This window comes from Elephantulus edwardii, unplaced genomic scaffold, assembly GCF_000299155.1.
Source record: "Elephantulus edwardii isolate Elephantulus edwardi_28Jun2011 unplaced genomic scaffold, EleEdw1.0 scaffold00018, whole genome shotgun sequence".
Lineage (NCBI taxonomy): Eukaryota > Metazoa > Chordata > Mammalia > Macroscelidea > Macroscelididae > Elephantulus > Elephantulus edwardii.
In genome coordinates this window covers 20,425,818-20,448,710 of record NW_006399768.1, presented here as the reverse complement: position 1 = coordinate 20,448,710, position 22,893 = coordinate 20,425,818, and the positions used below count along the sequence as shown (strand labels likewise).

The window sequence follows — 22,893 nt, the reverse complement described above, 5'->3', positions numbered from 1 at the left end:
GAATAGATCCAGGTACACATAGCAGTAGAGACTTGTTACAAGAATTTAAGAGAGCTCCCTGTGAAGGTTTCCATTTTTTTTGTTGTTAGTAAGCAGAAGACAAAGCTGTCTGCTGAGAGAGATTAGGGCTCTGAGTAAGGTAGGAAGAGATGAAATAACTCTCTGGGGCAGGTAGTTTGCAAAGGAAATAAAGGTTGATAGACTTTTAAGAAACGAACATTGTTGTACAAATCTCTGTTTGTGCCTCAGTTCTAATTTTCTCAGGGTATATTCCAAGCAATGAAATAGCTGGGTCATAGGAAAAGTGGATAGACTTCTGAAGGTGGCGAATATCATGAATTTAACTCTATCTCCTTCACTGCACCTATATGTGTGGTAAATTCTAAGCCGTATAAGTACTCATGGAAGCCATCCTATTTGCAAACAAGGCTTTCTGTTTGTGAGAAAATAAATTCCTATTCGTTACAATCATCCACTTGTGGTGCTTTTATTACAGCAGCACCAAAAAACAAAGGCTGACTGAAGAGATGGATATTATTATTCCCTCTTTACACATGTGCAACTCAAACTTGTTCAAGGTTACGAACTGAGGAAGAGAAGAAATTAGGGTCTGAATAGTACATTGTTAGTCTAAATGATCTTCTTAGTCCAGAGAAAAACCTTTAGAGAAAAAAAAGAGGCAAGCATTTGATTAAAAATGTCTTTATTCCTCTTCATTCACTTTGTCTACATGCAGCGAGTTTTGATGGCTGCCAACCCAAGGACATGGGGTTCGAATTCAAGGACATGGGGTTCGAATTCACTAGCTGCTCCATAGGAGAGAGATGGGCAATCATCTTCTGTACGATTTGCTGTCTCTAAAAACCCACTAGAAGGCCAGCTATGCATTGGTTCTGATTTAATGGTACTTAACAATAACTTCAATCACATTTTAACCCCACACTTCCAACCCATCTCAACTCTATACTCTGAAGGCACAAAGGCCTTAAGAATAAGCAGCAAAGGCTCAAACATAAACTAGAAATTCTTCTTTTAGGAACTAAATACCAGTTAGAAATTTTGGCTCAGTATTAGATTTTGGCTCATTTCATCCAATGTCTTCCCCTCTTGTGCTATCCCTTGCATTAGATTTTTCACTCTTTTTAAAATTTTTTAAAAAATAAATTTAATAAACATTTACAGAGATTTTAGATTTCCATTCATTCATTGCTGCACTTCTCTCCCCGCCCAGCCCTCCCTCCCACCCCCCAGTTCGCTCTTCTCTTTGAAAAGTAAAATAAACACTCTCTCTCTGGTACACAATACCCCTGCACCCCTCCCACCGCCCCAAGTACATTCCACTATGTAACCTTAATTGTGGACTCTTGTGATAACCATTTTTTTTTAATTGGTGTGAGTGACCTGCATAAATCAGAGTACTGCATTTAGAAGCAAGTGATGTAAGTTTGTCATTATGCTTTGTATAATCTTCCTGGTGAGGTTTCCTGTCTGCTGCCCTGAATTTTAAGGGTTTCTCAAGACTTATAATCTTCTAGAATTTCTAAAGAGAACTGAAGTAGTGGATAATAGTATATAGACACTGTGGGTTCACTGATGCCTAAAAACAGTGGAGTTTACACTCTCTCAGGTCCACAGAGAGTTGTGCTGCTAATCCCAAAGCAGCACCTCTCTTGTGGTCCCAATCCACCACTGATTCCAAAGTAGAAAAATGGGTTCTCTCTTCCCGTGTGATTTGCAGCCTCAGAAATCTGCTGTAGGGTAAGCCATGAGTCAGTTCTGACTCAGTAGCAATTAGTTTTGATTTTGAGCAGCATTATAGTATTGAAGAGCTACATTTTAGGAACCTTTACATAGAAAAATAGAAACAAAAATTCCTTGCAATTTTGAAGGTGTGTATGATAACAAGAGCAAGTAGGTTAGTCAAGAAGGGAAGGTTAGTAGTCTAGAAGTAATAGAGATGACAATAAGTGGCGGTAAGTGACTATAATTCAGGCCCAACTCTGGACTAAGTTAAGAGTCCTGTGGTAGTTTTCATTCTGTACAGTGAAATGTGCAGGACTGCCCAAGCCCTGTTGGCAAGCTGGAGGACTGGCCCTCTCATGTACTTACCTCATTTCCAGGAATTACTACTCGTTCCTGAACATGTCTTGGAGAATGTGCAGCGAGAGTACTCCTTAGAGGCAAAGAAGATAAAGCTTTGCCTTAAATACTTCGAGCATGTTGCTAGAATGGGCTATTCCTTGGAGAGGGACACAATGGTTGGGAAGGTGGAGGGCCAGCAAAAGAAAGGAAGACTTTCAACCAGGCAGACTGACATGGTGACTGCTGCAATTGGATCTAGTGTCAGGAAATGTGAGGACAGCACAGGATAGGACAGGGTTCAGATCTGTTATTCATACGGTCGCCCTTGACTTGATGGCACCAAACAACAACCACCCATTCCTAATGTTGAAGATCTCTTTACAAAGCTAGGAAAAGGACACGGACTTACACATATGTAGTTGTTCTGCAGGCACACTTCATGTGTATGAGACTCATTCTAGGGTCATGTGGAGGATTTTCAGATCTTCTTAGAGAACTATTCAAGCAATATTTTCAAAGTTGTGCAATTTTTCAGTGGAGTTTGCGCTTAGTATTTTTAAAAATAATAAATAAAATAAAATAAAATAAAAATAATAAATACAATGTTATTGTTGTTGTGTACTACCATAGCTGACCCTCCTGATGATTTTCAGAGTGAATTTTACATGGGAGGACACTGCCCATCTTTCTTTAATGGAACAGTGAGTGAATTTAAACCTTTGGATTGGCAGTGCAACATCTTACCCACCAGGCCACCAGAGCTCCCTGTAAATATAATAAAACAGAGTGAAAATCACCAGGGAAATGTAACAAAATGAAGATAAGCTTCATTTTGAGAAATACATTTCAGAAACTCATGTGTGGATGTATATAGGTGAATGTTTGTGCATGATTGTTCGTGTTGAGTTATGATGAAAAATTTATTTCTGGTAGAGGTTTCAATCGATAGCTAAAGATCACTATCAGAATGTAGGCCTCTTCATCAGACCTAACGAAAAAGAAGAAATTGAGCAGGTCATAAGATGACTCTGCCCCGCTACCCCTCAAGGGGAAAAAAAAAAGTCCTGGACCAGAGTGCTTCATAGCTAAATTCTACCAAACATTCAAAGAAAAATCTATCACCAATTCTACTTAAATTATTTAAAAAAAATAATAGAGAAAGAAGGAACACTCTTAGAGTCATTCTATGAAGTTAGCATAACTCTAATGCCAAAACAAGGTAAAAAAAATTACCAAAAAACCTATAGACTAATATTGCTCATGAACATAGATGTAAAAACTGTGACCAATAGAATCCAAAAGCATATAAAAACCTAATTCATCCTGACCAAGTGGGATTCATAACAGGGATGAAAAGATGATGGTTCAACATACGAAAAATAACATAACTAATCACCTTAACAAAACTGAACTTTGATAAATGATGATTGTTATAGAAAGGCTTCAGGCCTTTTGTTCAGAGGGTCGCTATGAATCGTGCTCGACTCAACAGCAATCAACAACAATCACCTTACAAAGCAAATAAGAAGAATCCTATAATCCTATCAGAAAAGGGGTTTGGCAAAAATCTAACACTCCTTTCTGATTAAGATACTCAGCAAAGTAGGAATAGAAGAGAATTTCCTCAATATAGTGAAAAGCATATACACAAAACCAACAGCCAATATAATTTTAAATGGAGAAAGATGAAAAGTATTCTACTTGCTACAGGGACCAACCAAGATGCTCACATTCTCCATTCCTATTCAATAGTGTATTAGAAGTACTTGTTAGAGCAATATGACAAGAGAAGAAAATAAGAGGCATCTAGGTTATCAAAGAGGTGGTTAAACTGTCACTATATGCACATGATATGATAGTGTACACAGAAAACCTCAAAGACCCAACAATAACAAAAAAATCCCCTGTTAGACCTATAGACCAATTCAATTTAGCAGAGCGGCAGGGTACAATTTATATATATATATATACACACATATATATATGTGTGTGTGTGTGTGTGTATATATATGTGTGTATATATATATGTATATGTGTGTGTATATATATACATATACATACATACATATATATATATATGTATGTATATGTATATATATATAAATTCAGTGGGATTCTTCTACAGTAACAAAGAACACACAGAGAAGGAAACTAAGAAAACAATATCATTTAAAACAGCCAAACACAAATTGAGATATTCAGGGAAAAACATTAGTAGAGACACAAGAGACTTTTACAAAACACTTCAGCAAGAAACAATAAATGACAAAAATAAATGGGAAAATGTTCCCTGTTAATGGAAAGGAAGATTCAATATTGTGAAAATTACAATCCTACCAAAAGTTGTTCATAGCAGCATTACTCACAATTGCAAGAACATGGAAGCAGCCCAAATGTCCAACAACAAATGAGTGGACTCAGAAATTGTGGTATATTTACACAATGGAACACTATACAGCACTTAAAAAAGAGCAACAATTTTGAAAAACTGTACATAACACAGGAGAAGCTAAAGAGCAATATGCTGAGTGAATGAATGCAGTCTCAAAAGGACAAATATTGCATAAGACTATTTTTGTAGAAACATAAGGAGAATTAATAAAACATTTATGAAGGTCCAAAGAGGGAAGAAGTGGGTGCAGAGGAGTGAGGATGGGCAGGGGAAAATCACAGACAGGGTCATACAATTTGGTGGGCGGACTGAGGGTGAATAAAGCAAATGGGAAAGATCCAGGAATGACTGGAAAGATAGGATGATGGTAGGCAGATTTCAGTGATGATTAATTTTATATAACATAATGAATGGGAATGATTGTATGAAACACAATGGGAATGGACAATAGTGTAAAGCACAAAGTATAAAACAAAAATTAAGTGGACTGCAAGAACATAGAAAAAAAAAAGTGGCGATAGTGAGGAAGTAGAAAGTTCAAGCCACTCTGAAGGTAATGGCAAAACACAAGGCCCCAGAAGTTTATGAAATACCAACTGACATATCTGAACAAACAGATGCTGCCCTGGGTGTGCTCACTAGGTTGTGCCCAGAAGTCTGGAGGACATGTACTTGGTTAATTGATGGGAAGAGATTCATGTCATGCCCAATCCAAAACAAGGTGATCCAACAGAGTGTGGAAATTATGGAGCAATATCATTAATACCACAGGCAAGCAAAATCCTGCTAAAGATTATCTAAAAATGACTGAAACAGTACATTGACAGAGAACTACCAGAAATACAAGCTGGGTTTAGAAGAGGTCATAGCACTAGAGACATTATTACCAATGTCAGATGGTTCTTGGCCAAAAGCAGAGCGTACCAGAGGAATGTCTATCTGTGTTTCACTGACTATTCACAGGCATTTGGCTGTGTGGATCACAAAAAAATTGTGGCTAATATTGAGAAGAATGGGAATCCTAGAATACCTGATCGTGCTCATGTGAAACCTATACTTAGACAAGGAAGCAGAACAGAGCATGGAAATACAGGAAAGGAGTGTGTCAGGGATGTATTCTCTTTCCATACTTTTTCAACCTACATGCAAAACAGATCATTTTTAGGAGGCTGGACTTTTTGAGGAGGAATATGGAATCAGGATTGGAGGAAGACTCATCATTAACTTATATTATGCGGATGGAACAACCATGCTTCTTAAAACTGAAGAAGACCTGAAGCATTTGTTGCAGAAGCTCAAGGCCCATAGTCTTCAATACAGATTGAAGCTCAACATAAAGAGGACAAAGACTCTCACAAGTGGACCAACTGGGATCACCACGATAGATGGAGAAGACATTCAAGTTATTAACAATTTCAACATGTTCAGTTCCACAATCAACACTCTTAGCAGCAGTTAGGAAATCAAAAGATGGATTACATTAGGAAAATGTGCAGTAAGGGACCTCTCCAGAGTGCTAAAGATCAATGATGTCATTCTAGAGACTAAGGTGTACCTGATCCACGTCATGGTCTTCACAATAATTTGCTAGGTATCAGAGAGCTGAACAATGACTAAGGGTGACAGAAGAAGAATTCTGATTTAGGGTGTTGAAGAAGAGCAAACAATGAACACACCATTGACTGCCAAGAGAATAAACAGGCTTGTCCTGGAGAGGGTGAAACCAAGTTTTCTGCTCCTTGGAGGCAAGAATTTTGAGGATCCTTTCTTACATTTATGGGCATGTTACCAGGAGGGACCAGTCCGTGGAGACGGATACCATGCTCTGAAGGTTGGAGTGATAGCACAAAAGAGGAAGACCCTGGATGAGATGGACTGACACAGTAACTGGGGTAATGGAATAGGTGTGTCAGAGGCAGAGAGATTGGCTCAGGATAGGGAAGGCTTCAGAGTTCCTGTGTATAGGGTCACTGAGATGCAGTTGACTTGACAGCACACAACAACAACAACAACAGCCAACGGGTAAGAAACTTAGCTGTAATCCCCCAAACTAGGTATTGAAATGCATCAAATGCTTTGCAGGAGATGGACAGGCAATCTCCTCCTGTGAAATTTACTGCCTCTGAAAACCCGACTAAGATTCAGCTACGGGTCAGTTTCGATTGGATGGCACACAACAAAAACAACCACAATCCACTTGAAAGGGAGGCCTGGTGGTGTAGACTATAGGGATCCCTGCTGCTAACCCAAAGGCTGTACTTCTCTTGTGGTTTGAATCTACTCGTTTGACCATCTCTCTCCCTCTCTCTGCAAAATGAAGATATTCAATCTCCTGTGTTCATTTACAGTCTCTGAAAACTCACTGGAGGGTCAACTGGAAGTTGGTTCCGCCTCGAGGGCACTGAGTGAGTGAGTAGTGATCCACTTAACGATATAGTTTCAATGAATATAAACCCAATACAAACATTGTAAGGTACAAGGTAATTACTAGAGAGAGAGAGAGAGAGAGAGAGACACACACACACACACACACACACACACACACTCTCTATGCTGTCGGGTTGATTCCAACTCGAGTGACCCTAAAGGGTTTCCTAAATGTTCCTGGGAGCTGACTTTCATCTCTCTCTCCCCTAGAAGGACTGATGGGTTCAAATAATGAAGCTTCTGGTCAGCAGCCAGCTAGCAGGGCTCGTTCACATGTTATCAATGTATGAAGATAAAATAATTAAGAAAACAGCATTTTACTTCATTTACATTTCCTATCTTCAGTTTCAATTAGGCAAGTCTTTCTTCACCCTCTTTTACCCCACTTGGCAGTGACTCCCAGTGTTGACTTACTATTGGTTGTGGATGTATCTCAGTTCCTACTTTTTATTTCGTGGTGTTTGTTTTGTTTTTTTAAGAACATGTAGGTATTTTGATGAAAAGGCTCCTTAGGGGAGGATATTCATTAATATTATTATAAAAGTCTGTAAGTTTAGAAAAGTCCTCAGTCTTCCTAAGGAAGTATCATGGTTATAATAAAACAGAAGATAGAATGAGATGATTTTTTTGCAAAAAATGAAATCTTTTAAAAGCATTAGTTATAGTAAATGGGTATATTTTATATAGCACCATACATGTTCATCAGGTCTGTAATAACTTCCTTCAAATCTTGCAAAGAAATTGGCTACATCAAGATGAATATAATTGATGCCAACATAGAATACACAGAGAAAAAGAGAAAGAAGACAGAAAGACGGACAAGTGATATATCTATTAGGTAAGAGAAGACGGCGTTTTGCTCTGGCTTCTTGGAGATGTAGATTATCATGACAATTTGTGACAAGCCAGAGGATGACAAATACCAAGATGTGTTCTTGCCTTATATGGGAAGATTTAGCACAAACAGTTACTGTGCTCAGCTGGTAACCTAAAGGTTTGTGGTTGGAATCCTCCCAAGGGTAAATGAGAAGAAAAGCCTGGCAGGCCACTTGCATAAAAATCCCAAAAATCAGCCATCAAAATTCAATGACGCAAAGTGCTATTTTGACACACAGTAAGTAGCCTTTGGGACTTGATGACAACTGGCATTTACTGGATACTGATTTAAAAAAGAATTTAAAAATTAGATGTGTGTATTCACACAAACACAGCAATACACAAGTATGTATAAGCTGGAGTGGCATCCATTTCCTAAATAACATGCCTCTGGAAACCCTATGAACTTTAATAAATGTTGGTAGTTGTAGAGGAGCTTGAGGCCTTTGGTTCAAAGGGCTGCTATGAGTCATGCTTCACTTGAAGGAAATCAACAATAACAACAACATAATATATATTATATTTTAGATTATATATGCATTTTTCTTTTAATATTTATATTAAAAAATAAAACATCTTCTGAACAGATGAATTCCATTTTCAATTTATAATTCAGAGCATAGTGACTTGAAAGTCTCTGTCAGCTGAAAGTGTAAACTCTTAAAGGTTTGAAGAAAAGGCATCTGGAGAAAAGGGTGAGTAAGTTGTAATCCTTTATTTTGTATTTAAAAGCTTTTATAACAAAGTTAGTACAGAATTCCAACTCCACATATTAACTGAATGAAGAAAATGTAGTACACTTAAAACAATAGAAGAAATCATACATCCAATTATAACTTATTGAAAGACTGAAAATATCCACCAGCTGCTCCTCAGAAGAAGGATGGACAATTTCTCCTATGCCATCTACTGCCTCTTAAAAACCCGCTGGAGAGCTACGAGTCAGTTCTGATTCGGAGGCTCCCACCCCACCCCACCCCGTCACCGCTGCCACCACCTCTACCACCACCAGCACCAGCACCAGCACCAGCACCAGCACCACATATTTGAAGAAAGGAAAGGCAAAAGAGCTCATCCATTAAGCCAGAAGTCAGAAATCACATTAATCCTGTACATGCACTAATCAATTCACAAAAACATAAGAACTCTCAGTCTTTCAAATAAATTAAAAGCATTCATTTAAAAAATGTTATCTGTAATTATAAAGTCTTCTTCCTCTCCTACATAAAACTGGATATAAATGAGAATAAATTCATGGAAGATGTTAAAAGAAAGATACAATGCTATAATTGTTTCTCTTACCATTGTCGCCAGAAGGTAACGATACAGTGTTTGTTGGCATGGTGTCAGAATTCACTTTTCCATTCTCAAACGTATCATTTTCAGTCTGCTGTAACTGCCAGTTGAGGCCAAATAGATGCATTGCTGGGGGTAAAGAATATAAGTCGCTTAAAGGTCTACTGCTTTTAGCTATGATAGCAAATAGTAAATATGATTATAACAAGGATCATATGCAAAGTTAATATTTTCATCTTCTAAAATACCAAGAGTAAATGTACAAGAAGAATCACAGAACAGTTCCTCCAAATAATGCAATTTACATAGTAATGCAGTGCAATATGGCAGCACTTTAATAAAGACTTGATGTTATTTAGTTAATTGGTACCAGGAAACTTTATAGAAATGAATCACCATTTGTTCTACTTTGTCCAGCTTCCACTCTTCATAATCATTCAAGTAAACAGAAGACTATAACAGCACTGGGCAAGCTTTTCTATTAGGACACTTGTAAGTTTATAATACTTCACTGCACTGCCTGTTGATTCTCATGAGACATATAGCCATTTGTATTTAGATGAAGGTAAAAGTAAAAAAAAAATCACAAATAAATATACTTGTATATTAAATAATTAAAATTTGTTCACACATATAAAATGAAATAAAATAAAATTTGAATGTTCTAATTTTAAAAACACAAGCTTCAAATCTATGACATACAATTCAGTAACAGCTCAAAAAAATAGCCCAAAAGAACCATGTATCACATGATCTCATGTAAGTTTCTGATGTGGATACAATAATTTTATAATCTGAAAGCAGGAGTGGCATTTAATTCCTAAACAACATACCTCTAGAAACTCTATGAACTTTGAAAAATGTCGATAGTTATAGAAAAGCTTCAGGTCTTTTGTTCATAGGGTCACTGTGAGTCTTACTTGACTTGAAGGTAATCAACAACAACACACTATAAAAAGAGCAAAGCATTTGGAGAAGGCCACATCTGACTTTTGTCAATTCCGCAAAGGGGAACAGTCCCCATCACTACCACCACCGACACAAAACCAATTCCCTTGAAGTGAGACACATTCCCCCCATGCTCCAAAACCTCTTTCTATTCATCCCAGCACCAATATAACTGCTTTACTGGGTCCAAAATCAAATGTGATAGCTTACAGACTACACAGAACATATCGGGGAAGTTAAAAGGCTAGAATTAAGATTAGTACCAGAATATAACACCAACACCAACACAGAGAGCTCTGTGGGCCTCGTGAATAGAATATTATACTACCAACCCAAAGGTGGTTGACTTTTAATCTGAGGTCCTTAGGCCTGGTTTTGGTCAAACATTCTAAGTGGTATAGCACTGGTCTGTCCATTTGCTGTACAGAGGTGACTCGTGGTTACTGTGATGCTGAACACTGTGACACTGATGTGTCAAATGTGATAATGGTTACCCATGGTGGACAGTGTCTGGTGGAGCTCCCCGATTAAAACAAGCTTTGAAGCAGGAGTGGCATCCACTTCTGAAACAGCTTGCCTCTGGAAACTCGATGAACTTGGAGAAATAATGAAAATTTTTTTATTTTATTTTATTTATTTATTTTTTTTTTTCAATTAGCAATAATCGCGCCTCGGGTAAACCTCATTGGCTACGGTACTGCTACTGCGCAAAGCTAGAAATAATGAAAATTATACAAGTGTTCAGGTCTTTCATTCACAGGGTCTCTATGAGTCAACTACAACTTGATACTTGATGGCTCTTAACAACAACAACAACCAGAATACAGTCAGGACAACTTCTGAAATGTGCTTGCAGGTTCCTAAGCCTTGAGCCTCAGAGTTTAGCCAATTGTTACACACAATTTTTAATGCTGTTAAATACAGCTCTTCCCTCCTCTGCCCCCTCCTCCCTACAGTCCTTCAACAAACTTGGGCAAAAGACTCTTAGCTCTGGTTCTGTGTGGGGTTGCAGTCCCAAGGTCCATTCCACCTCATGTCAGGTCTCTGGTTCTCTGCTGTAGCTGTTACGGCTGTTGCTTCTGTAGGCCCTAGGCTGGCCTGCACAACTCTCTGGTTTGGAATGATACATTCCATTCTCTTGCTGCTTCTTTGCTAGTGATGAGTTTATATTTTTCTGCTGCTGGATTTGTTCAACTTAATGGTAAGTCTAGTGAGTCCCCTTATGGATTAGTGAGACTAGTCAATACCCTTGTGGATAGGCTAACATAGCCTATTTGCATATTCCTGCCCATGACAGGGCAAATTCAAACTCAATGGCTAGGAAAGCCACTTTAAACACTAAGCCCTTAATACCCCATCTCCAGAGTACTGAGGAGAAACAATGTCAGTCTGGAGAATAAGGTGTGCCTGATCTAGGCTATGCTCATCGCAATTATTTGCTATGTATCAGAAAACTAGACAATGACTAGGGATGATAGAAGGAGAATTGATGCCTTTGCGCTGTGGTGTTGGAGAAGAGTATTGAATATACTATGGACTGCTAGGAGAACAAACAGGTTCATCCTAGAGAGTGTGAAATCAAACTGCTCCTTTAAGGCAAGAATTATGAAGCTCTGTCTGATCTGACATACTTTGGGCATGCTGCAAGGAGGAAACAGTCCTTGGAGAGGGATGTCATGCTTGGGAGGGAGGAGGGACAGCACAAGAGAGGAAGACCATTGATCAGATGGACTGATTCAGTGACTGGGGTAATGCGGGTTGGTGTGTCAGAGACAATAATGTTGGCTCAGGATAGAGCAGGATTCAGAGCTGTTGTACATAGGGTCACTGTGAGTTGCAGGTGACTTGATGGCACATAACCACAACAACATACATACTTTGGAAATTTATTATGATTTATGAAAAAATTACTTATAATTTTATGAATATATTTGCTATTTTATTAAAGTGCCCTAATGGCTCCAGGGAATAAGTGAGGAAGTGTAATAGAAAGGTCAATGTTACGAGATGCTTTATAGGAGAAAGAAACAGCTGTCTGCTTTAGCATAGATCACAACCTTGGAAATCCTATGGGACAGTGCTATGCTGTAATAGAGAGGCACTCCCTATGAGTCAGAATTGAAAATATTTAATATACAATGATACAATTATTAAAATAATTTTTATTAAAAAAGAACTTGCTGTCATAGATTCTGAATCACAGAGACCCTAAAGGATGGAGTCTCTCAAAATTCATTGCCCACAAGTCAGAAGCAGTTTATAGCTGACCCTTCAGTGTGTTTTTGGGAGGCTGTAAATAGCACACAAGGAAATCTCCCATCTTTCCCGGGTGAGATGGAACCGTCAGAGAGGCGCTGCCCTTTGGGATAGCAGCACATCTCCCCATGAACTAAGTCACAAGAGAGTCCTTCCACAGCACACAGATTTAATCCCTAAAATGTCTAAATCCCCATTGGGCAATCCTATTATCATATTATGCAAGAGGATTAATTGGAGACACTGCAAACATTTTTTCTCACCACACATATTGAGAGGGAGCTCTGGTGGCCTACTGCTTGTAAGAAGCGGTGCTGCATTCCCAAAGGCACGTGGTCAGAATCCACAGCTATTCCGTGGGAAAAGGCCGGGCACTCTCCTCCCTAGGGATTTAATGCCTTAAGACGTGCTGGAGGGTCAGCTATGAGTTGCTTCCGACTCGACAGTACACAGCAACAATAAAAATATAGCTGCACTGTTAAAAAGGTGGCATTTGTGTGAAAACTTGCTTGGAGGGTGAACAATGAGTTTTTGATACATGCTGAAATTTATCAAGAAAGGGAGAATGGTATCTTTTTATTCTTAGAGTGTTTTTATAGGAAGGGTGGTAACTACTACTGTCCAAAGTCCTAATAAATGTTCAATATATATAGTTACACATATTGCCTGTTGCAGTGCATAAAGCAGGGCTTTGGATGTGGTTCAGATTGGGTCAATCTTTATTCTAGGATGTTGTTGTTAGGTGCCACTGAGTACGACTCTTAGTGACGCTATGAACAACTGATCTGAACCCGGTTCTATCTTGTGCCAATCTCAGGACCTCAGACATCCTTGAGCCCATTCCTGTAGTCACTGTGGTCAAGCCATCTGGCTGAAGGTCTTCTTCTCTTCAGCCACTCCTCAACCTTTCCAAGCATCATGGTCCTTTTCAAGGAATAACCTCTTTCAGCAACAAGCCCAAAATATGTGATCTAAAGCTTCATCATCAATGTGAAACATCAAATTTGAAAAAAATATGGCTTGTTATATCTACCATCTTTAGCAACTGTGAATATTCTAGACACTGTATTTGAAAGCTACTCACTTACTACCATCTAGTCAGAACTGACTCGTAGTATGGACTAGAGGGGGTTTCTGAGGCTGTAAATCACACTGGAGATTGCCCACATTTTTCTCAAGAGCTGCTGGTGGATTCAAACCACTGGAAAGGCAGTGCAACTCCCTACAGATTACGCTATCAGAGCTCACCATTTAAAGGCTAGCAGGACATTTCTTTACTAGATAAGTATTTCATTAACTTATTTTGGACTCCAGTTTGCTGAACAATTTGCTCTTACCTGTCTAGACTATGACATCTGATGAAAGAAAATCAGTCCCTTCTCTTTTTAAATGCTCATATGGTAAGTGTCAACTTGTAGGTGAGGTCTTCCATGATTTGGCAAGTTTCTCTCTCAAGGCTATTTTACTTTCTTATCTTATCAACTTTTATAGAGTGCCTGCTACCTAGTAAATTCAAATAAGGATCTCTTAAATTACTGAATGAAAGTTAGGAATGTTTCTATTTTCTAGGTGTTAAGAATCTAAGAAAACATTACTATGGATAGAGATTATAGCAATTTATGGGAAGAGTTAATAAATAGGAAACAAATACATAAGTTAGAATTATTGTTGTTATGTGCCATCGAGTCTCTTGCAACTCATAGCGACCCTATGTACAAAAGCCCTGAAACCTGCTCTATCCTGTGCCAAGTTTACTGTCTCCAACACACCTACCCTCATTACTACAGTCACTGTATCAATCCATCTCATCAATGGTCTCCCTCTCTTTCTCTGTCCTGCCACACTTTCAAGTATGATGTCCCTCTCCAAGGACCTGTCCCTCCTTGAAAGATGTCCAAAGTATGTCAGATGAAGCTTCAGAATCCTTGGCTCCAAGGAGCAGCCTGGCTTCACACTCTCTAGGGCGAACCAGTTTGTTCTCCTGGCAGTTCCCAGTATATTCAATACTCTTCTCCAGCACCACCGTTCTAAGGGATCAGTTCTCTTTCTATCAACCATAGTCATTGTTTAGCTTTCTGATGCATAGCAAGCAACTGCAAAGACTATTTTATTTTCTTAATAACTAATGATTACCCTACTGTAAGGATAGGCATGTTGGTGGTACAGTGGTTCAAACACTTGGATGCTAACCTAAAGGCTGGCAATTTAAATGCACCGGCTGCTCCATGAGAGAAAGATGCAGAAGTTCACATTCCTCAAGACTGATGGTCTTGGAAATCCTAGGGGGCAGTGCTACTTTCCTTCCCATAGGTCATTATGAGTTGTAATCAACTCAACAATAGTGTTGTATGATAAGAGGTTATGGTTCATTCAACTAATACAATGCAACTTACTGCTATTTATTGTGGTTGTTAGGTGTCATTGGGTCAAGTATGACTCATAGCGACCCTAAGACCAAAAGATCTGAGCCCTGTTCTCTCCTGCGTCACTTCCTGACACACAAGGGTCCATTGCAGTAGTCATCATATAAATCCACCTGGTTGAGGGTCTTCCTCTCCTTCATTGACCCTCGACCTTTCCCAGCATCATGCTCCTTTCCAAGGAATAGCACCTCCTAGCAACATGCCCAAAGAATGTGAGGCAAAGTCTCATCATCCTTGCCTCCAAAGAGCACTCTGGCTGCACCCTCTCCAAGACACATCTGTTTGTTCTCTTGGCCATCCAAGGGATGTTCAGTGCTCTTCTCCAACACCCCAACTCAAAGGTGTCAATTCTTCTTCCATCATCTTTATTCATTGTCCAGCTCTCAGATGCATAGCAAGTGATCAGAAAGACTATGGCCTGAATCAGTTGTACCTTAGTCCTCAAACTACCATCATTAACCCTCAATAATTTGGAGAGGTACTTAAATGTAGACTTTCCCAGTGTAAAGTGTCCCTTTATTTCCTGGTATCAAGGGTGTTAAGTGTGGATCTGTTTAGTTGGTTCCACTTCATTTATTGACCTTCCAGTGGCTTCTGAGGCTGTAAACAGCAATGGGGAAATTACCCATCTTCCTCTGCTGGTGGATTCAAACTTCTGGAGGTTTGCAGCCTCTGAGTTAGCTGAGAAAATACCACCACTGCCCCCTAAGGCCCACTAGTACTGTAATATACCAGTCAGTAATTTTTAATTTAATTTTTTTTTCTTTTAGAGTCAACATACAAGGCCTTTGGGGTATTCTACTGATACATTCTTTCTTTAAAGGGATCTGATATAAATGCATGCTCTAAGAAGATTAATACTGAATATAGACAGCCACATCTACCACTGTGTGTCTGTATATATTTGTACACATTTATAAATTTTGCTTAAATTATAGTTTTCCAGAAATGGCTTTTATATTCTGATATTCATGTATTAAGATAAAGGTTATATAATTCTTAAATTTATAAGTTGTCATCTTGCAAAGAGGTATAACTTACGTCATTTTACATTAAATTATGTAGTGTTTGAATGGCAAACTGTCAGGAGCTTTCTAAACACTTATCACTCATACACTTTTCAAGGTTGCCGATATCTCAGCAATTTCTGAACAAAGTAATGAGAGCTGGTTTTACATACAGAAAAAGTCTGGATACTTGACAGACACATTGTGGGATGGCAGCAATAATGAGTACAATAGGGTCAATGTTTCCATGAAACCTAATTCGTCTTCACTCTGAGCTTTTAACATAAAAATGTCTTCTTAACGGATATATTTGCTCATCATATTATTGGCTTTAATAGACTTTGAAAACCTGAGGTCATCCATGGGATAGTGCATAGAAGCCGGATGTTAACAAAATAATGTTATGTGTTTGGAGAACTGTTTTATTTCTTTGCCATGTGGGGAACACAAAGCTTGCTCGGCTCCACAGTCAACACTCTTAGCACCAGCTGTCAGGAAATCAAACGATGAACTGGATGGGAAAATCTGCTGTCGGGGACCTTTCCAGAGTACTGAGAAGCAACGTCAGTCTAGAGACTAAGGTGTGCCTTGCCCAGGCCATGGCCTTTGCAATTACACGCTATGCATCAGAGAGCTGGACTAAGGATGACAGAAGAATTGATGCCTTTGAGTTGTGGTGCTGGAGAAGAGTCTTGAACATACATGGACAGCCAAGAAAACAAATAGGCCTGTCTTGGAGAGGATGAAACCAAGTCTCTCCTTAGAGGCTAGGATTTTGAAGTTCCATCTCACATACTTTGGGCACGTGGCCAGGAGGTATAGATCCTTGGAGAAGGACATCATGCTTGGAAGGGTGGAGGGACAGCACAGGAGGGGAAGACCCCACATGAGATGAATTTATATAGTAACTGAAGCAATAGGGGTAGGTGTGTGTGGGTCAGTGAGGCTGTCTCAGGACAGGTCAGGCTTCAGAGCCGCTTTACAGAGGGTCTCTATGAGTCACAGGCAACTTGATGGCACATAACAACAACAAGGGGAACAGATTTATTATGCATTTTTATTATAGAAAGTCTCAATGAAAAGAAAGCTACTACCCCAAGGAACAACCTTCATCTAACCAAAAAGTCATGCCTATAAAGTGAATATTAACACCGAGGAACAAGATACTACTCAGCATAATATACCAAGGAGACCCAAAGGGAAGCATTTGCCGACAAATAAGGCTCAAAGGTGAGGAGGACCAGGACAGAGCAGGGAAAACCAGAGAAAAGTTACAAGGTGGCTGTTACATTGTGGGGACAGTGGCGTTACATTGTGGGGACTGCAAACAGTGTCACAAAACAAAATGTACACAAGCTGCTCAATAGAAAACTAGTTTACCTTGTAAACATTTGCCTAAATAACAATAAAAACTTAAAAAATTCATTAGGCCAAAATATGAAAATACAGCATGCATTAAAAAGTTAATATGCGTCAGGTTTTATGCGGGTACTTTGTCCGTATTTTCTCATTTAATCATTTTAAGGAGCCAATTAAATACTATTTACTATTACTACTTTTCAATTTAAATCGGAGTAAATGGAGACTTTTCAAGAGAAGCCAGGAAGCTTAGCCTTAAACCTTTACCTGATGTTGACAAATGGTGTATCCCCACATTCTGTTCTAGTTTACTAGAGAGTACTGGAGTGTGAAAATCTTACAGAGAGATGTGAAATGTACCTTTGGCGAGGGCAAAGGGCTACAGATAATGGCTCTCTGAGAGCAACAAAACATAAAGCAAAGCTTGTAAGTTTGGGGTGAGGGAAGGCAGGGTTACTAATGACAGGTAACATTTGTGTATTCTAGGTACTTCCTATGCTTTAACCTATTTAATCCTCAAGAAAATGTTATGAAACCTCATCATCATCATCATTGCAACCTCTTTACTGGGGATGAGGAAGCCGAGGTACTCAGAAATGCAATAACTTGAATAATAGTGCCATGATCTGGAATTTGCACCCTCTGACACAGGGAGTCCCCATCTCAGCACTCTGAAATTCCAGCACTCTGATATACCATTATATCTGTCTACAAAGACACTACCAATGGCTTTTTTGACTCATCAATCAGTGGTACGGCATCAGCATCAGAATCATTTAACTAAGCCAGTTATTAAAACAGGTTTTGTTGTGTAGGTGATGAGTAAGATTTATAGGTATCTGCTGAGCATACCAAGATGGTGTAGAAGGAACGTTTCAAAGCAATACTAAATATTATCACTCAGCTCTAGCTGCACTGATGTTTAGAATTATCCAGATTTGAGAATGGGAGTTAAGGCATTTCAGAGACTAAGACCCCTCTCCTGAGGGTTCCTGGAATGCTCTAAAATGTAGTCTTAATTCTCTTTGCATTGCTTAACACTCTAAAGAGTATTCATGATGACAGAGTCACAGGTTTTTGCTTTTCAAACACAATAATGTGGTTGGAAAACATATCTTGGGGTCTTTGTCAGTCCCGTCACTTCTGAGTGGAAAGTCATAGTGAAGCAAGAAGTCAAATATAAACATTTTATTTTCAGTTTCTAGCATGGTCAAACCGGAATAATGTCACCTGCATGAAAGGAACTGTGTTAGCAAATCACTGAAATGTAACAGTAAAATATCAATAAGTAGATACCATAGCCGTTGTAGCTAGGAACACTAGGTAGAACGGATTTCTCATCATAAACCTTAAGCATTAAAACTTCACTGTGTGAAAAAAAAAACACAAAAAACTTCACTGTGTGAAATTGTGAAGAAATTTTTATAATTTACTAGTTGTAGTACTATAGACATGCTATATAGTTCTTTTTGTGCCTCAGATTATCAACAAACCAACCAGGCTCATGCTAAATGATGTTAATTCTTTCTCTTTTTCCCTTCTGCACCATAACATACTACCATAACATATTACAGTGCAGACTTAGCTTTATTTTCCTCTTTTCATAAGTGCTATGAAATCAGCGAGCAAGAACGCCAGAGGATATTTGAGCTAAAAGGAATATTAGTAAGCACCTGGCTGAGCCTCCTTTCACAAGATATAAAATAAATAAAGAGTCCGAGAAAAACTATGATAATGATGTTAATAACAGTAAAAATACACTTAGTTCTATCTTTATTTACTTAAAGTTACAGGAAAAGTACTGGCAACGTAAGACTATAAACTTCCACAGAAGTACCTCTTCAATTATACTCTATAGTGCCAGATGATTTTTTTTAGGTATTTTAGATAGTTTAACACACATTATCACAGATGATTTTTTTTTAAAGTCAAGTGGGAAAGATTAAGGTCTTCATTTTAATCTGAACTTGCATATGATAGTCTGTTTCACAGTTAGCACCAGGCCTGGTTTTTACTGCTGATACTGAGCTTCTCCAATGATTCTTTCTACAGATGTAGATAATGTGATTCCTGTGTACTTCATTAGGTGAGATCCATGTGTATAGTTGGCCTTTATATGTGATGAATAGTGCACTGAATATACAAAACTCAACTTTTGTTCTTCTGCCTCATTTCTGTCTCCAAGTCCATATTTCTCAACTATCATTCCTTCCTTGCAATTTTTGCATTCCACTCTCCAATTTATACATCTTGATCCCATGTTTGGTCAATTTCTGAGTTAAGTTAGAGTGGTATTATCAGTCTTCTTTGTAGGTGCATATATAGGATCTGGTTGCTCACGGCACTGTACTTAAGAATGAATTTTGAAATAGTCTTTTTACTATGAATGCAATACCATTTTTCCTCAATTTTTCATTCCCAGCATAGTAAGTCATATGACTACATGATTCAGAGTGGCAGTCTACTTCAGCATGCTAATGCCTGATGCTGCTGTTGGGCACCATTAAGTTGGAACCACCCTCAGCTGACCCTCCAGGGAGTGTACAGAGGCATTTAATTGTGTGGGAGGAGTGTGTCCATCTTTCTCCTGCAGAGGAGGTAGTGGATTCAAACTGCTTACTTTCAGGTTGCCAGTACAACTCTTTACCCCTATGCTACCAAAGCTGCTTCAGATACTTAGTATGTCAATCTTTATTTGCTGAATTTAGTTTTTCAGAAGGTTCACTTTTCCTATATTCACACCCATTCCAATTTTTAGTGAATATTCATAGCTGGTCTTCATGTCGCATGTCTTCCATTCTGAGGGCTCTGCTTCTGCATAGCTGGGCTTTATTGTTCATAACATTTTTGAAGGCCTGTTGTTGCAGAAGTAGATGACCAATCCTTCTTCCTTGTATCTTAATCTGGAAACTCTGCTTTAATACATCTCAGAGAGAAGTTGGTGCATCCATAAATGCAGCATACAACAAGCATACATGCACATTTCTCAGCTATTAAGAGCAGCAATAATGCCCCCTCCCTCAATACAAGAAACTGAGAGAGAAGTGATAATAGTCATAAGAGCACTCCTAAGGACAGGAAACATAGATATGGTTCTGGTTGCAGAGGCTCCTTCAGCAAGAGGGTGGCACCAGGTCCAGAATGTTCAAGGTTCAGGCCAAAAGGTGGTCTTTGTTCTTTCTGGATGAGGGGGCAGCAGGACCAGGCAAGGCCAGGGAAAGGACCTGGGCCTGGGCACAGCATTGAACATTAATGATAGAATACCAGATGAACTGTAGGATGACATAAACTATATCACTGATGAAGAGAACAAAAGATCACGACAGAGATAGGTGAAAGAAAAGACCAAAATGAATGTCAGAAAAGACTCTGAGAATTGCACTAGAATGTCAAAAGCCAAAACAAAGGGAAGAAATGCAGACATGAACAGATTATCTCAAAGGGGAACTTGAGAAGACAAAGCAAAGTATTATAATGGAATATGTGAAGAGCTGTAGTCAGGGAATGAAAAACAAAGAACTCAAAATGAGAGACTTGAAAAACAAATTCAATCCTCAAATTGAATTAAATTGCATAAATGAGATTTGCTATGGGCAAAATCCTGAATGATCCAGGAAACATTAAAAGAAGATGGAAGGAATGAATACACAGAATTGCCATACCAAAAAAGAACTGATTGACACAGAAATATTTCAGGAAGTAGCATATGACCAAGAGCTGATAGTGATGAACAAAGAAGTTCAAGCTGCACTGAAAGCATTGTAAAAAAAAATGAGGCCTCAGAAACTGACAGGATACCAACTGACATGTTTCAACTAACAGATGCAGCCCTCAATGTGCTCACTAGTCTGTTCCAGGAAATTTGGAGAATAGTTATTTGGTCAACTCACTGGAAGAGATTCATACTTATTTCCATCCCCAGGAAAAGTGATGCAACAGAAATAGAAATTATCAAACAATATAATTAGTATCACATATCAAATATTTCCGAAGATCAATCAAAATCAGCTAGAATAGCACATAGATAGAGAACTTCCAATTCAACCTGAGTTTAAAAGAGACCAAGGTACCAGGGATATCACTGCTAATGTCAGATGGATCTTGGCTGAAATCAGAGAACAGCAGATGAATGTCTGCTTGTGTTTTATTGACTATACAAAGGTATTTGATTATGTAGATCATAACAGACTATGGTTAACATTAAGAATGGGAATCCCAGAACACTTAATTGGCCTCATAGGAAACCTATACCTAGAATAAGAAGCTGTTGTCTGAACAGAACAAAGAAACAATGCATAGTTTAAAATCAAGAAAAGTGTGCACCAGGGCTGTATCCTTTCTCTATACCTATTCAATCAATATGCTGAGTAAATCATTGGAGTAGGTGGACTCTATCAATAAAAAGAAGGCATCAGGATCAGAGAAAGACTCATCAACAAGCCGAGTTTTGAAGAGGATACAAACCTATTGGCTGAAAGTGAAGAAGACTTCAACTGCTTTCCATAGATGATCAAAGACTCTAGCTATATGTGGCATTGTTATGGTCAAGTATTGAGTATGACTCACAGCCACGCTATAATAAGAGATCTCAATATTGTCCAACTCTGTACCATCTCAACCTTCTCTGATACATTTAAATCCCACTGCTGCTGTCACCATATTAATCTATCTTGATGGGGGTCTTTCTCACTTTATCTGAGCCTTCCTCTAGAATTCTACCATTGAATCACCAATATCCTCTAAGTTAATCAATGATCAGAATGGTTACTTTCTTGAATGAGCATTTGCAACTTGCCTCTTTGGAATTTTAATATACTTTTCTTATATTAAAAACCTCTTAAATGGTGGTTACTTTCCCAGTTGGTCTACAAGTCTCTTAATCTAACAGCAATATATGTACACACCAACACTGAAAGACATGAACAAGCTTATTCATTGAAGTATTGTTTTTTAATAGTCCAGAAATAGAAACAACCCAGATGTTGACCAATAATAGAGTGGATAAACACATTATAATATAGTCATACAGTAGAATTCTACACAGCACTGCACATGAAAAAAAAGTCAGCTTCAATAATGTAACAATACAAATGAAACATACAAGCAATGAAAATGAAACAAACAAAAAAGAACAAAAGAATCCAAACATGAAAGACTGAATGGTACCTAAGTTTGAAAACAGGCACAAATCAATCAATAGGAATCACCACAGTCTACAGAGGGCTTCTGGAGTGCTGGTAATATTGTATTTTTCAGCCTGGGAGGTGGTTCCATGGGTGTGCTCACTCACAGTCCATGCACTTTCTAAATGAAGATACTTATTTAAAAAAAGACCCTTGAACACACAATTTAGCTGAAAGATATTCCCCCTCCACCCCGATGTGCTGAGACTTTTCCTCCAACCCCATGGTTCCCAGTAGGCTTTCGCCCTAAGGTTGCAGGTGAGGCAATTATGAGAAGCCTAAGTGACAATCCCATGAGATAGCTAGAATCAACTCATGTACAGAGTAAAGATGCAGGATTAAATGGTAAACCACTCCATCAGATGAGAGGAAAAGGTAGGAGTGGGGAAAGGTCACGGTGCAAATTTCAGATGCCAGGAGGAAAGCAGAATGATTAAACAAATTTATGTACTGAGTTAGAGACTGTCAGCTGTGGCCCTCTCCGATTGATTTATAGCTTAAAAACATCATAACTTGGCACCCCACAGAAAATCCTTGTTACCGTGAACAAATTGTGGCTCTGTCGTAGACAGAACTACGTGACCCACAGAACACTAAGCCACATGGCCTCTCACAGAACACTGAGCCACACGGCCTCTGGCTGT

At 38.7% G+C, this 22,893-nt stretch overlaps 1 protein-coding gene across 1 annotated transcript in view; it reads right to left on the bottom strand.

The window, feature by feature from the left end:
- Window positions 1-22,893, bottom strand: part of TENM3 (teneurin transmembrane protein 3) — a 674,684-nt gene that overhangs the window by 198,493 nt on the left and 453,298 nt on the right. The window contains exon 5 of the mRNA XM_006882227.1: window positions 9,080-9,202. Within this exon, the coding sequence (XP_006882289.1) occupies window positions 9,080-9,202 (123 nt within the window). The remainder of the gene's footprint in view (window positions 1-9,079; window positions 9,203-22,893) is intronic.